Source organism: Musa acuminata, chromosome BXJ1-8, assembly GCF_036884655.1.
Source record: "Musa acuminata AAA Group cultivar baxijiao chromosome BXJ1-8, Cavendish_Baxijiao_AAA, whole genome shotgun sequence".
In the NCBI taxonomy this organism is placed as follows: Eukaryota; Viridiplantae; Streptophyta; class Magnoliopsida; order Zingiberales; family Musaceae; genus Musa; species Musa acuminata.
This window is the reverse complement of record NC_088334.1, coordinates 45,985,941-46,002,577: the sequence shown is the minus strand read 5'-3', so window position 1 is coordinate 46,002,577 and position 16,637 is coordinate 45,985,941. Positions and strand designations below refer to the sequence as shown.

Below are 16,637 nucleotides of genomic sequence, written 5' to 3'. Positions count from 1 at the left end.
GACAGACTGCAACTCCCATGCATGGCCTCTGCCATCACATTGTAAGGTTTGCACCGATTCTGTTCTCCTTAGCTTCCTTGGTAGCAACGTTCGCTTACTCGACCTTGTCCTCTGACTTGTCGGGCTCCCTTAAGCGAATATGAGCTCTGGAGCAGTCCAACTCTCCAGCTGCTTCGATCATACCTCTGCATGATCAAGTCCCTCTCATGGGACTCACTGGTACTTGCATTCAAACTTTTTCCTTGGTGGAACCCAGCCCCCATATGCTGATGACCAAGGTTTTCATCCGATGCAAAATTCGGTGCACGCCCGGAAGACCCGCCTCTGCAGTACCATGGCCTTCACTCCTTGAATCCATAGCCCTTCTTGCCGTCGTGTTGTTCACCAAAGCGGAGCTCCCAGTAGCTCCCGATCATACCTCCATATGATCTCATCCCTCACGGGACTATGTCGTGTGTGTCGCATTGCCACGAACTGTTCCACCACGATCCGCTGCACCATGTCGCCTCCTGGTGACATCTCCATTGCATTCTGATCCTTGTGGAATAAACTCGAATTGTGAACCCTCCATGTGTGGCCTCTGCCAATACATCGCAGGGTCTCCTCCACCTTCGATTTTGTTCGCTCCTTTGGCAATCGACCTTCATCCACCCACTCTTGGGTCACACCTAGATGAAGCACTGCTCTAGGACAGTCCGTCGCCTAGTAGCTCCCGAAGTCCACCGACTTCAATGTAATTTGTGCACCATTGTCTGGATCCTGGGCCTCTGCCCCTACCAGCACAATCTCCACTGCGCACCGCTTCCTTCATAGCAACTCGAATGGCAACACTGTGGCATATTCTTCAAGAGTACCCGCCTCTGCGTCCTCTTGCCCCGTGCTAAGGCCTTCTGTACCCAACTTCGCCTCCGCAAATTGAGTCGCCTTAGTTCCTCCATCGAATGCTCCTCCGAGATAAGGTGCATGTGCCCCAAAGCTCCCTTCGTCTTTGGCACCATGCAAGATGAGTCCGCTCTGTCAGAATGAAGGACCCAGGGAACAGCATGATTCTACTCCTGCCTCTGCAAGAGTTCATGTCCTTGACCTCTGTCTAGGGAAAGCGCTGTGCCTCTGCTCCATGTTCCAACTTCTATGCTGGCTCCCTTCATGCGGCTTGGGTACTTCGCCAAGTTACACCCAAGTTGCTCCGCTCCTCGTTTCTGCATTGAGTCGATGGTGGCCCTCGCGCCCACCATTCCACGGGTCAGCCCTCCCTTGAGTCCGATCTCCATATCGACTCCAAGTGTGCCTCCATTTGAGTTGCTTTGGGTCGCTCCCCCACTTGATCTCGCAATGCATCCACCAATGCATTCTCTCAAGCGAGATCATGCGACGACTCCTCGCCGCTTGCTCAGTCCATCGAGCTTCGTGGAGTTGTTGTTTGTGAGGTACTCCTCCTCAACATGTGAAGTCCGTCTCACATGATTCTCCCTCTGAAGAGCTGAGACTTATCCCTCCTGGATAACTGTCCCGTTGGAGCAACATCTCTCTTCGTTTCGGAGACCACCATCCCCTTGGACTACTCCGATCTGCTGAACAAACTGTGCATTGTTCTGCCTCTTGCAAACGCACTTACTAGATTGCGCCTCCACGTCAATACAGCCACCGCTGCACCCCTCAAGGCCTAGCAACATGCTGAACTCGTTGCACACTTCAGCCTCCTCCGGACGTATCCTTCGCATGTCGAAGAGAAAGTTTCAATGCTCCATGGCGCCGAGTCTCGACTGCCTTGGGATGGCCACGAACAATCCATCGTCCGCATACAAGCCCATGCATGAGTACCGAATTCTTCGAGTTAGCAATTCCCCTCACCTCTGTGAGCTTTGCACAACTCTTTCGGTCGCTGAGCAACTCATTCCACTTTGCATGGTCTCATCCTTTGCCAAGCGCCTCGCTTGCCTTGAGCACCATCAAGTAAAGTTGTCAACGTTGAGCCGTAGCTCAAACTCAGCCACCCCAACCTTTGTGCGCTCCAAATTCTTCCAAGCTTGCCTGTTCTCGTGGTGCCTCTTGCGCGAAGGGTTGGCCATTCCTCTGAATGCCAATCTCAGATGCCCGCTCCTCTGAGCGACTCTTTTCCCTACATCTCCATGCCCGTTTTCCCTCAAACGGTCGTGCGTGTGCTGACTGCCCTCAACGCAGCCCCGCTAGGTCCCCCACGTTTGCATGTCAAGTGTTTCTTTGAGTGCTTGTCCCGCTCTGATACCACAATGTCACGACCTTAGCTGGTTTTGCCTAAGGCGTGCGGCACCCTCGCGCGTCCGTCCGCAAAGGTCAGCCTCCCCGAAGCCTCCCATTGTCCCTTAGGACCAACAAAAGAGAGAACGGGTTAAAGAGAACGCCTCAATCGGGATCCACAAGCAAACATGTCCGAAAAACACTTCATAGACAATGCAAATTACAAATAGACTTTACAAGCTCTGAATAGTTGTACAACAAAGGGTAAAATGGTCCATTACAGACCGAAAAGCTCTCGAACGTGTCCACATGACACAACCTTTATTTACAAGCCTAAAGAGGCCACCAACCCAACTAAAATGGGACTATTAAGCCTTCGGCCGCCCCTTTACATTCTTTACAAGGCATGAACATGCCAAAAGACAACGGACAGACATAAGCATTACCTCCAACATCTTGTTTAGAAGTTTGTCCGTTACAATGGGTGCTGGCTCTGTGCCTTGACAAGCTACCAACCTTGTCGACACAAGTTTAAGCAAGAATAGTTTCTTTTTACTTTGTAGAAGGATGGGATTCATTGATTCATAGATAGAGGCTTGAGACCATATTCCCTACACTGCCTACATATGAGCACTTGCCCCTGCTTTTTACAGCACCCTTTGTACCTTCTGCTGCAACCTCTGTTCCTTTTCACTGCCCCTTCCCCAGTCTCCCACAGGGATCTCCTTTTGATGGAACAAGAGACCCATTTGGATTGTGACAGGGATCACCTTTTGATGGAACAAGAGACCCATCTTTCTGATCTCTCATCTGGGGTTTCACTGTGGATGGAAGAATTGTGGACAGCGGACATGACAGTTTTGTTTGGAATTCCCCCATTAACAGAGTTTTGTACCACAAAAGCAAGTTATTAATGACTGCTAAATTCCACATTCTCCTCTCTGGTTTCACAATGGATGGAAGAATCATGGATGTATAAATTGGGCAGTGCTTGAGTTTTGTACCCATAAAATAAGCCATTGCTGAGGAAAGCAACTGATGAAAGGCGCTAATCATTTTAATTTGGTGGGAGAGTCCCACAATCTCATCCTAATATTCTTGAGAGCCACATCTCTCTTTTTCCATTTCTCATTCAAGTAGACAGATGCATTTGACATCTCTTCATCAAGAGTAGAGTGCTTTCTTTGATCATTCACATCAGTGTCAGGCATCTAAGCCTTCTTAGATTTGACCTGTGTGTGTGCTATGTATTTTCCCATCAAAATATTTTCTTCTTTTCTCCAAATAATGTCAAAACAGTATGAAATTACATCCAGCTTTATTCAGTTTTTGTTAGGAGGCCTTTCAGTAGATAAACTTTGGTTGATCATTCACATCAATATCAGGCATCTAAGCCTTCTTAGATCTGACCTCAGTGTGTTAGATTTTTTTCCAGAAAACATTATACTTTCCCTTTCCAAATAATATCCAAACATTATGAAATCACATCTAATTTTATTCATTTTTTAGGAGGCTTTGAAGTTGACAAATTTTTTATTGAAAAATGATCAAGATTAAGTCCAGTTTTTTTCCAAAGTTTCTTACTCAAACTTCACTTAATTTAACCTCCTAAGAGGTGATTTTTGACTCAATCTAGTAAAATTCATATAAAAAATTAAGATTGAGTCGATCATATAGAAAACAGCATTATTAACTCAATCTTGAATTATTCTTCTGTCAAATTGTATTACCAAAATCTGTTCATCATTCATAGTCCCAAGTGGCTAATATAGAACAACAAAACTGGATTAAAATGTTGGAAGAAAAAAAAAAACTTGGTTTTTGTCCTTCAATTATTAATCTTTCACTTTCATTTTCTTCTTTGTTGTCTCGACGCCAATGACTTGACAAGAAGACTCGTCAGAGACCACAAGAAAATAATTATCAGAAGAAAAAAAGGGAAAATTAAACTGATACATCGCTTCCTGCTCGTCCTTTGTCGGCCCGCCGTCAACAACTCTCCGTTACATGCCGACACTCTCCGTCGATCGACCAAAACTGCTACAGTCGCTGTCAGAATCACCCCCCACACCGACGACCTGACCGCGTCAGCAGGGCAAACCCACGCCTCCTCCTCCTCCTCCTTCCTCTGTCAGGAACACATCGAAACTCACCAGCAAACGAGAAATCCACCAACCCGATTCATCATTCAATCCCTTCCATCATTGGTATCATTCCCCCATCCCTCCACCACCCCCCCCATGGACCAGTGGTCCCTGTAATGTCTTCCCCTCTCCCTTTCTCTCCCAACTGTGTCATCAGTAACATTTCTTTGATCTCTATAACACGATGCTCGCTCTCTGTGTCCTTTGGGCACCAGCAGCGACGTACTGGATGTGTCCTTGTCAGTGCAAGTACTGAGACCAACAAGTTGGTGTGCGTGCATTAATTGTGTGCCGATTGGATCGTTTCTGAGCTCAAGCCAGTGCTTGATGCAGCAGTTGGACCCACACATTTTGATGTCTTATGCTACTACATATACTCGTTCAAATTATGTTTTAAATGGATTCAAAATTAGTTGATAATAATAAAGAATCATTTATTTTTTGTTTAGTTTGGAATAATTGAGATTACTGCATGGGTGACAATTAGATATGGAGGTGTGATCTGTTCCATGTGTCATCCACAGGGCGTTCCGCATCAGGTTCGCACGAATCATAGAGACGCCAATCAAGCATCTCAAAGCACGATCCTGTCTCTGTCGATTCCTCGCGTTTACTTTTGCTCCACGTCCATCCAACAGTGGGTCCCGACGTCGCGACACGTAGGCGGGATGTTGGCCTCCGAAGCAAGAGGTATATATATATATATATATATATATATATATATATATATATATATATATATATATATATATATATATATATCTCGTAGGATTGACAACCGTATTCGTAACCGTACACCATGGAATCTCTCAAATCACGTGACGTCCGACGTCTCCGAAATAATCATGCGATAGTCGTAATGTCATAGTCAACATAGAATCCTACGTGTCTATTGTATATAATATATATATATAATGTTATATTATACACGTATAATAATCAATCGAAGTAGATATGGTCAACATGGTTAGACCAACCATGTCAATTAGCATGACGAACATCATTAAATGGAGGCTATTTTTATTTTAAATTTGCTTTTTCATGGAAGTTTTATTTATGAGATAATTTTGGAAAAATCTTTTTTTTAGAGAAATGTTCCTTTTTCATATTTTGGAAAGGATAATTTTTATTTATCATAATCGATGAAGTTCCTTCGTGCTATTATTTATAGTCTTTTTAAAATAACATAATTAATATAAATATTTTTATTTGATTATTGTTATGTTATTTATTTAAAAAAATAATTTTACTTTTAATATTTTGTTGAAGACGTCAAAAATATTATAATTGATAACGTAAACCATATACATATGGATTGGATAGTATCTTTCATCCACCTACTATTAAATTAATTGTTAAGTTGTAAAAATATATTTATATTTGCTTTTTTTTATCCACATGAATTTTGACTTTTAAAAGCCCCTAAATCTTACTTGGTTATGCCAACCCAAGCAAAAAAAGCAACCTAAATCAATCAATCACATTATGTGTCAATTTAGGTAGCATTTGCTTAAGAAATTAGTAGAATTGATGTATTAATATGAATTTACATTGTTGTTTGTATAAAATTAAAAAAGTAAATGTAAAATCATTTTCTATATATATATATATATTTATTTATTTATACATGTAAGCAAAAGAAGAGAAGGGGATGAATAAATAGCGAAGGAAGGAGATGTGGAAGGAGCGTGAAGAAAGCGTGAAAGAGAGAGAGAGGAGCGGCAACAGCAAGACGACAGCCAGCGAGCTCTCGACTTTTACCCGCTTCCTCGAATCCTCCGCTCTCTCTTTCCCTCTCCAAAGCAAGAAAAGAAGACCACGGCGGACGAAACCCATTCTCCAGGGCAAAGTAGGCGGAGAGGAGAGGAGGAGGAGGAGGAGAAGGGATCCGAATTCTTCGTCATTTCTCTGAGATAGAGAGTTCCTCACGGTTTCCCAAACCGATCTCTCTTTCCTTCTCTCGTCCCGGCCTCGGCGCTCAGATCGCTGCTGGCTGAGGTGTTGGACGGGGTAGAGGTCTCGCGTTGCCCTCGTCGGTTTGGTGATCTCAGGCGCGGGTTCGGTTCCCTTCTTTTTTTCTTGGCGTTTGGATTCTGATTGTTCGATCGCGTTCGCCTTGTTGGGGCTTGCAAGACTGGGTATTGGAGTGCGCTTCTTGGTTCGGACGGACGGGCTGTTTGTTCCGATCTTTGTGAGAAGCTTTTCGAAACGGTTTCAGGTGAGGGGTGTTCAATAATGGATCTTTAAAGGGCGGTTTCATCTCGTAGAGGAGATTTTATCGACGGGATTCAATAAAAGGTCGAACCTTTAGTAGAATCGAGGCGAAGCCTCTTTCCATCAATTAAAAGCAATTGAACCAATGCAGGTCCTTCGAGTCCTATTTTTGTAACAATTACGTTTCTTTATTTAGTTCTGCAAACTTAGAGTTGTCAGTTATCTCCCTTGTTTTTATTGGTACATATTAGATTTAGAATTCACCCTCGTAAGATGGTTTATACTGTTAAGCTGAAAAGTGGATGCTTTAAAAAAAGGCAACTTGATGTCATCTGGAAAAGATGATTCAGAAAGACAGTTTGATTATAAAGATTTTCTCTTTGGTCTTTATCAGTTGTTGAGATCTCCATCTTTCTCTGAGTTCTATGCATCTGTGCTGCTGCATTCTGGAATCCCTCGTTCAGGTATATTTATCCTTTCCTTTCTCAATCTTTTGGATTCAGAGAATGTAAATGGGTTCATGGATTAACCTTGTTTCTTGTTCCTTGTTCTAGTGGCTGCTCGTCTCTTTTGAATCTTGAGGTCCTAGCAAAAGGTCTTGTGCCTCGGAAGGAAATGTCAGGTAGTTGGTATACTTGTATAGTTGGCTCTGAAATGAACACTTTGAATTCATTGTTCTTTTTCTTACATCCGAAATACTACAACTAGCAGTCTACCATGCAGAAGGCCTTGAAGGGTCGTACAGTTATGAGGAGAGAAAAGAAAGGAGATCTGATGTGGAGAACTCTGAGGACGAGAGAAGGAAAACGAGAATCGGATCTCTCAAGAAAAAAGCGTTGAATGCTTCGAGTAGATTTACACACTCTTTGAAGAAACGAGGGAGAAGGAGAGTTGATTTCAGGGTTCCTTCCGTTCCATTCGAGGATGTTAGAGATGCTGAAGAGGAGCAAGCTGTCTCTTCCTTCCGGCAACAACTCATTGCCAAGGACTTGTTGCCTAATAAACATGATGACTATCACACATTGCTTAGGTTAGAATGATTTAAAAATTTTCTGGTCCTTTTAATCCAATACCTCAAGCATCTACTGGGCCAGATTTCATTACTTAAGTCTTATGCTTAGGTTAAGTTGGGGTTTGCTAAACTTTTTTCTTCGATCAGGTTCCTCAAGGCTGGAAAATTTGACTTTGAGAAGGCAACCCACATGTGGGCTGAGATGCTTCAATGGAGAAAAGAATTTGGAACGGACACAATTCTGGAGGTAAAGTCATTGTTAAATTTTATGTAGCAATTTAGCATGCACAAAAGTAACATCGAGAATCAGGTGGCCTGATGTGTCTTGAATAATCAAGAAATGGTGGCACTTTAGTTTTTGTCTGAAAGCATGTATGGAAGAAAAATATGTTACTTGAACTTCTTGTGATTGGTGACATATGGGGCTGATTTTGGTTTTAGCACCCCTGGATTGAGAAATTGAACATGCATAAAGAGTAACTAAAAACGGGATGCTCAGTATCTACCTCAATTTATGTATCGTTGAGCACTGTCATAAATCATCAGCGGCCTTGAAGGTTACCCTTGCAGTATTCTGCAATCCATGTAGTCCACATTAATCTATAGTGGTGTACGGCATTTAGCAGTTATCAATGAAGTGCAAATGTCTGTTTCAGCAGTATTCATGGTCATATATCTGAGAATATTATTATTTATATAACCAAATTCATTGTTAAATGATGTTATCTGACATGCCACAGTGCTCTAATTCATTGATTGTAGGACTTTGAATTTGAAGAGCTGGAGGAAGTTCTGCGCTATTATCCCCAAGGATATCATGGAGTTGACAAGGAGGGAAGGCCTGTCTACATTGAGAGACTGGGGAAAGCTGAGCCAAATAAGCTTATGCACGTAACTACAGTAGAGCGCTATTTGAAGTACCATGTACAAGAATTTGAGAGAGCCCTGAATGAGAAATTTCCTGCATGCTCTATTGCTGCCAAAAAACACATTGGTTCCTCCACCACGATATTGGATGTACAAGGCGTGGTATTTTGCTTGTTTCTCTCCTATTTATATTGTATTAACATATTATGATGCACATAGAAACACATTGTATAAAATTTATAATCAACAATTGCTGGATTTTGCCCTGCTATATCCTGGGTTTGATCATTTATTTCAAACTGTCAGTAGCATGTATCGAAGTTTGACATCATGAATACAGGGCTTGAAGAATTTCAGCAAGACAGCAAGGGACCTTTTGCTCAATATGCAGAAAATTGATGGTGATTATTATCCTGAGGTACGTTTAAGATGCTTCTCATGTGGCTGTTAGTGCATGTTGGTGTTCTAACTTCTTATTTGTACAGACACTACATCAAATGTTTGTTGTTAATGCTGGCCATGGTTTTAAGCTTCTCTGGAATACTGTGAAAGGATTTCTTGATCCCAAAACTACTTCAAAGATACATGTAAGATAAAGCGTCCATAGAAGAAATACAGTGATTCTTGGTTTCTTGGTTCTATGGATGATGTATAGAACTTTTGTGCAGGTTCTTGGAACCAAATATCAGAGTAGACTTCTTGAGGCAATTGACTCAAGGTTTGTGTGTTTATGTCTCTGGCATATAGCATCATGAATCTCCTTTTGCTACTTTGTGACTATTCATTCATCATATTAATAATATGCATATGTATATGCACATTCAGCCAATTGCCAGAATTCCTCGGTGGTTCATGTACATGCTATTATGAGAGAGGATGTCTTAGATCTAACAGAGGACCATGGAATGACCCAGTTATTTTGAAGGTATATATCTCATATCTAATTGGAGAAGTGGTAGTATCCAGTAAATTTTACTCAAACCATGGTCAATGGCTGTCTTTATCAACCTAGTTAGTATTGTCATTTTCACCTGTAGTTTGTACAAGGCATTGACGCAACATCTGCGAGGGAAAACAGACATACATCTGATGGAGAAAAAATAGGCCATTCTTGTGTAAGACTACACTCATCAAAGGCAAGTTTTTAAAATCTTAAACCTGTATCCCTAGTTGATTTTACAGATAATCTTTTTCTCATATTCAGATTTGCTGTGCTTATTTTAATGGCAGCGAAGGACTAGTCAAACTTCTGCAGCTGAATCAGTTTCTGATGCTGATGATCTTTGTTCTCCTGTAATACCAATGACTGCTGATAATGCTTGTCTGTCTCCAATTTATAAAGAAGTGAGCTCAAAGCATGCCGATAATCCTGTGATACAGTATCTTTGTTCATGTTCAGCGAAGGAGTACATGAATATCATACATCATACTTTAATTTTTCCTTTTTTGCATAGTTTATGTTGAGTATACAAGGTTATGCTTTGACGATGCTCATGATTGTATGGTTCCAAGCACTATCAGCCTAATTTAATTGCATAATAGGGAAAACAGAATCTGCAAGCAGGTGTATCAGAAGATGGTATTATTAATTAATGATGAATAGGCCTATGAAGAAGTCATCTATGCTCAAAGATTGAGACTTTTAACTTCTTCAGATTGCTATATCAATTCCTTATCAATCCATCCAACAATTAGAAACAAAGAGAACAAAGCTCCTCCTTGGAAGATCTGATCAACGGATAATTGAGCTGTTGCAAATACAAGAAAGTGCCTACAATTTTGTCTACCAACTTCCACATCTAAAAGGGAATAAAAGCAAGAAAAAAAAAGAAAAAAAAATCTGATCTGCATTGAAAGTTTAAAGTCTATGCTTATTATAGGTTTTATATTTCACTGGCTTAAATCAGTCTACCTGTCCTGAACATTGCAGATTTAGGAACTTCATAATTCCTTTAGAATATTGTCTCTTAATGGCTGAGTTCTAATAACAACAATATGACTGTATAGTGCAAATCCCTTACTAAACACACTTTTTGCATCTCATTTTTCGATCGTTGGATTGGCAGGTCAGAGAAGCAGACATTACACCTTATCAGAGCTGTGATGACCATTCTGCAACTGTTGATAAAGTTGTAGATATTGGTAGAAGAGGATCTGGTTTTGCTGTGAAGGCATCCAAAGAATTAAAAGATCTTGACTACACCTCTGCAACTGCTGCCCCACATTCCTTTGGTATTGACTTTTAATCTTCTCTACTGCATTATTCTTTAATTAGTTGTGATGATTTATCCCTGTAAATCCTTCGATTACCCTTTTCGTCAGATGATCACTTAGATTACTGCAAAGATCCTGATAAGTTGTGCCTTTAGAGCTATTTTCTTCTAATCCTCGGGATATGTTCTAGTTGATAATTCAAAAATTCTTGACACTTGTGGAGATATTCATCTGAGTTTTCTGTGAAATAGAAGCTAATATTGCAGACATCATTATGGAAATAAGAGTGCTTAAGTTGGAATAATACGATAGTCAATTGGCTAGCCTGTTGCTGGTAATAAACAGAACAATGATGACTTTGATGTGCTCTGTCTCTCAATGGCCTGAATCAAGATTGCAATTATTTGTTTTTCCGAAATGTCAAGAAATCCTTTTGTATTTCTTTGATAGGTTGCAATTTTGTTTTGGTACCCACAATAGATTTCTTATACTTTTGAACTGCATGGTAAATTAAATTGGTGATGTATCGGAGACAACATCTAAAGTTTTGCTACAATAGCTCCTTTTTTGTATGACCTAATAATAGATTTTATCTGATTCCATCAATTCACGTAGTGTTTGGTGGTCATTTATTGTCTCATCTAAATCAATTTCTCATCCTTTAATATCTAAGGCAAATTCTCCTGAAATAAAAGATTTATACAGGCAGTAAGATCTCAATATTTTTTTCCCATTCTTCATAATTCCTGTAGGCTGTAGCTTATGTATTTCTTATTCATAAGCTCAAGGCTAAGTTCACAGGAAAAAAGTGGTTCATCTCTGGATTTTACTAACAGAAGTTTGGGCAAGTTGAAGTTGTAATTGTCCAGGTTCTATCGGCGAGAAAAGAATAGTTTAACCACAACATATCTAGGAAGAGTCCAAGATCTCTCTAAACAGTTCCATTCTGTCATGTTTACATGGTCTCTCTTGGCATTCAAGCTGCTAAAAGGGAATACAATTCTCTTGTTCTTCTAGTTCTCTCAAACTACAATTTTAAGAGTTTTGTCTCATATTAAAGATATAACTTTGCTGCTCCTCTGCCAAGGTTTAGTTATAACTTTATATTAATTGTCCCTTTTGTCAACATAGTCCTGTTTCTTTGTAATAGTTTGATCAGTCAAAATTTGTTTTACCTTGATGGTTTCAGGTAACTCTATTGCTGGTAAGCACAACAACATCAAGGATGATACAGAAGGAAAGTTGGACTCTTTTGCAAGAACATTGGTTGCATTTCTCATAAAAATGCTGTCCTTCTTTCGTATCTTATGGTCTAGACAGGATAGGAGGTTGAATGTTCATCTATCAAATGCCTTGGACTTGGCATGCAATAAAAATTCAACTACGGAAGCTCTCAAGGAAGATTGTGTCACTTCTTGCATGGAACGTCTTCAAAAGCTTGAGCTGATGTTAAATGAGCTCAGCAACAAGCCTGCAGAGATTCCTCGAGAAAAAGAGCACATGATCCTTGATTCAATGGACAGGATAAAGTGTGTCGAGTTTGATATTCACAAGACAAATAAAGTAAGTCTTTTATCTCATGTGAGATGACCACATATAATCTATAGTGATTCAGTCAGATATATTTTGGTTACACACATCAGTCTAAGCATTTTGAATGAGGGCTTTAATTTTATGGATTTGTTGATTCATGAAGTCACTAGGTACTCCCAGTGCTCTAGATCACGTACTAGCGCAAGTTGAAAGCTCACATCGAATCCATGGTGATGCTTGATATTATGTCATATCACATGAGAACTTTGATCTATTAAATGACTACTGGGTTCATTAGCTGATTTGTCACCCTTGTCGCCTATTTTTGACGTTTTTCTCTATTGTCTTCTCGTAATCTGTCTTGTTGTTTCTTTTTAATGCACATACACTATCTTAATCTCAGAGATATATGAGCTATAAAGCTGCTAACTGACTCGATCAAGTTCTCATCGATCCAGGCTCAGATCACTGACTTTTGTACCATCTGATAAAACTGTGTTTTCCTTATGCATGTTTTCCTTGTCAATCTTGATTTGTTATGTTATATCCTTGTCACTTTCTTTAATCACATTTTCTTCATTCAGGTCCTGCAAGCAACTTTGATGAAGCAAATGGAGATTGAAGCAACATTAGAAGCTTTAAAAGACTCCGATATTAAGGTAAATTGTTTTCTAGGAAATAACTTGTGTATCTTGTGCTAAAAAAGATATTTAAGCAGTTTGGCAAACTTACTGGACATTTTCACAAATTGCTGAGTCTTGTTTTCTCCATGTATATTCACAGTACTATAAACATTACTCTGTGGTTCACCTTTGCCTTTTGCCGGTACAGGAATGATTCTTGTATTTATTGCAACAAGATATCTACATGTATCATTTTGGTCATTCAAATTTCTTTAGATTAAAATTTGAAGTTACCTGTGAACTTACAGTTCCGATCTCGTCTCTTTGGTAGGAAACCAATCACTATAAGTTTGGCTTTATGAATCTTTGCCGAAGAAATTTTGTTGATTCCTGAAGTGGAGGTAGCTGTACATGGATGAGATATCTATAAATTTGCAGCGAAGAACGCTTCCTACCATATTTCATGTTCTATTTTCTTTTACTTGGACTGATGCAAGAAAGCTGCATACAAAATTTTACGAGCAGATTGTTTGCAGCATGAGATCAGAGGCAAGAGGGAGCGGAAAGGGGGAAAAGTTAAAAAAAAAAGAACTATCCCTCGTTTATTCTTTTACTACCATTATTGAGTTCCAAAAGTTGTGTGCCTTATTTCGGTACTCGATGGGAATGGTGCAGATACTGGCACAGATCCTGGCATCCTCACATCACCCTTTCTTCGTCTAGTGACTTTGAAAGTAACATATATGATTTTTGCTCTTTAAAGTTAGCTTTTGGATGTAGCACAAGTAGACACCGCCATCCGACAAGCTGTGTTGATCTCTGTATAGGAGGAATAACCTTCTTGCTTCATGTGACATGTAACAGTGTTTCCTACACATTGTGTGTCATGATACAGATTCAATCTTCCATGAGTGCATTTGATCCAAAGTCTGTTGATGAGGTTCAAGTCTTCTCTTTTTGTAAGCTCAGTGTCATATGCTCAAGCCATGAAGATCTCTTGTTGATCCAAATCAGTTTGTCTTGTAGTGGGTGCCAATGCAATCCATGATTTGGGTTTTTTGAGCAACTTAAATGGACAAGTGTGTCCAATAAAAAAATACATGTATTTTTTTACATTGGATAGAAATACATGTAAATTCTACTATACCTGAATGTGTGTTGGAACTACAATTCAACTGAAAACCTAAACTCTTTTTTGTTTTCCAATACACTTTTTAAGTTTAAGGAAGTCAAGTGTATATAGTAACACCTCAGGATTCCAAAACCTAAGCCTTTTTTTCCTCTTTACTAGTTTTGGTCATTTGAGTCTTCAAAATACTAAAATCCTATTATATTTGTTCCCTCGTTTCTTTGACATATTTGCTCCATTTTGAAAAATAATATTATTATAATATTATCATATGTTTTATATTTATAATATAATATAATATATAATTAATTATTTTTTAAAAAATTATTACGTTTATGATCTAATCAATTGACCTATCGGTCCAACCAATGAGTATAATCGATGCTTGCTCCGGTAATTATGATCATCAAGCTTAAAAGGAGAGGAAAAGATAATGAAGCTTGCTATTGATAATTCCCTGCCATTGGTAACTCGTAATATATATATATATATATATATATGGTGTATATATTTTTATATTGACTCCACCAATATAATTGATAGGTTAGACCCCATAAGGTTGACTTTCATCTTGATCTTATTTAACTTGACAATAGATTAGAGATTTTAGGAGAAATAAATTGACTAGTAAACCCAATACGAGTTATAGGAAATAATATTTAGAAGAGGTCGTAAACTCATACATTATACTACACATTAATACGATAGTAAATATTTTTTATATTGATTCCATCAATATATTTAATAATTTAGATCGATTAGGGATCATGTTAAGTTTGACCGTCGATTGAACTAAATATGTGCTCGATTTAACTAAATATTTAACTTGATAAAAATTAGAAAATTAGGTGATAGTAATAAAGTGGAGCATTCTAACATCTCAAACATTTAAGCTTATATTTGACCAAATGATTTATTCTATGTAATTTAGAAGGAAGAAAGATTGAAATGGATGAAAGAAAATATTATATATATATATATATATATATATATATATATATATATATATATATAACCATATTAATCCATCTCTTTTAGCTAACCATATCTGCTAAAGATTGAAATGGAAGAAAGAAAATATTATATATATATATATATATATATATATATATATATATATATATATATATATATATATATATGTGGATGGAGATTATGTTAACAAATATAATCCTCTCTTTAATGGAAACTCGCACTTTAAAGATTTCCCCATCACGTCTCACACCCCCTCTCCTTTCCGAAAGAAACGGCGATGCAGCCCAGAAGAAAGAAGCAAACACAACACCAGCAGAGTGTAACGCATAGGAACCATTGGAGCGATCGACGAGGCGACGAGATTTATTGCCGCGAACGAAGGATTCCTCCTCTTCTTCTTCTCTCGATCTCCCGTCACTGTTTCCTTCTCTAAAGGGTCGCCCTTTAGGACTCGAGCGAGGGGAGTGTCAACAGGGTGTTGCCAGCTATGGATTACTTGATCTACCAATCCGTTCGGGGTTTGTTTCTCTCGAACTCTGCTTCTCTTGAGCTTTCCCGATCCAAAAATCCCTTTTTTGTTCGAAAAATTATTTAATTAATTTTTAATTAATTAAAATTATATATAAAATTAAAATAAGTATTAATTAGACATCATATTGTGATTGATTATATTTCGTATGATAATTGTTATCCCACAAGATTTTTTATTATATTTAATATAATTAATCAGGATAAAATATCAGATTATTTTCATAATTTACCTACATGGATTACGAATTAGAATATAATTTGATAGTTTTATCATAAAAACTATATGAATCTATTTGAATTAAGAATTTAGCCCACAGGCAATTTTTATGTCATGAGATTCATATTTTTGGTATGTTTCACATTGGTAAAACATGTAATTTAGTCTGTTAATTTCTCTGATATTCGATGTGATATTCCCGAACTTAATGGTGATAACTATAAGATATGGAAGGAGAGGGTTCTCCTCCATTTAGGGTGGATGCATATCGATTATGCTATAAAAAAAGACGAACCACCTATAGTCACTAATACCATCACTACAATTGAGATCACGTTATATGAGTGATGTGAGCGATCCAATCGGCTCAGCGTGATGTTTATCAAAACTAAGATGACTGCTGGCATACATGGTTCTGTTGATCAGCATGAAAATGTCCGAGACTTGCTAAAAGCTATTGATGAATAATTCGTCACTTCGGATAAGGCACTAGCAAGTACCCTTATTATGAAATTTTCATCTCTTAGACTCACCAACATAAAGGGTGTGTGTGAGCACATAATGCAAATGCGAGATATTGCGGTTCAACTTAAGAAACTTGAGGTTAATATGTCAGAATCCTTCCTGGTGCACTATATTCTGAACACCCTTCCACCTCAATATAGCCCTTTTAAAATTTCATACAATGCAAATAAAGACAAATGGTCAATCAATGAATTAATGACCATGTGTGTTCAAGAAAAAGAGAAGCTAATGATGGAATTGGGTGAGAGTGCATTGGTAGTAACCACTCGAGGGAAAAACAAAACTGACAAACATCAAGCCAATCAGAAAGCTCATCAATAGGGAAAAGGTAAAATACCACCCCAAGCTGATATCAAGAAAGATGCAAGGTGTTTCTTTTGTAAAAAAAAGAAACACATGAAAAAGGAATACACGAAATTTCAACAGTGTCTTGAAA

At 38.6% G+C, this 16,637-nt stretch overlaps 1 protein-coding gene across 6 annotated transcripts; it reads left to right on the top strand.

Moving 5' to 3' along the window:
• The first annotated feature begins 6,042 nt into the window (after nucleotides 1-6,042).
• On the top strand, nucleotides 6,043-13,968 carry LOC135588205 (phosphatidylinositol/phosphatidylcholine transfer protein SFH6-like). Of its 6 annotated transcripts, XM_065080196.1 has the most exons (16): nucleotides 6,045-6,579; nucleotides 6,970-7,039; nucleotides 7,130-7,197; nucleotides 7,287-7,605; nucleotides 7,735-7,834; nucleotides 8,350-8,616; nucleotides 8,795-8,872; nucleotides 8,940-9,041; nucleotides 9,123-9,172; nucleotides 9,280-9,379; nucleotides 9,492-9,590; nucleotides 9,685-9,798; nucleotides 10,521-10,686; nucleotides 11,858-12,231; nucleotides 12,786-12,860; nucleotides 13,156-13,968. In XM_065080196.1, exons 3-16 carry the CDS (start codon nucleotides 7,191-7,193, stop codon nucleotides 13,216-13,218), a joined length of 1,914 nt encoding a protein of 637 aa, XP_064936268.1. In that variant the 5' UTR covers nucleotides 6,045-6,579; nucleotides 6,970-7,039; nucleotides 7,130-7,190; the 3' UTR covers nucleotides 13,219-13,968. The 6 variants fall into 6 exon arrangements, with proteins under 6 accessions (XP_064936271.1, XP_064936272.1, XP_064936268.1 ...); XM_065080198.1 differs by having other exon boundaries at nucleotides 6,045-7,039; nucleotides 7,302-7,605; XM_065080197.1 differs by having other exon boundaries at nucleotides 6,045-7,039; nucleotides 7,299-7,605.
• Nucleotides 13,969-16,637: the final 2,669 nt, after the last annotated feature.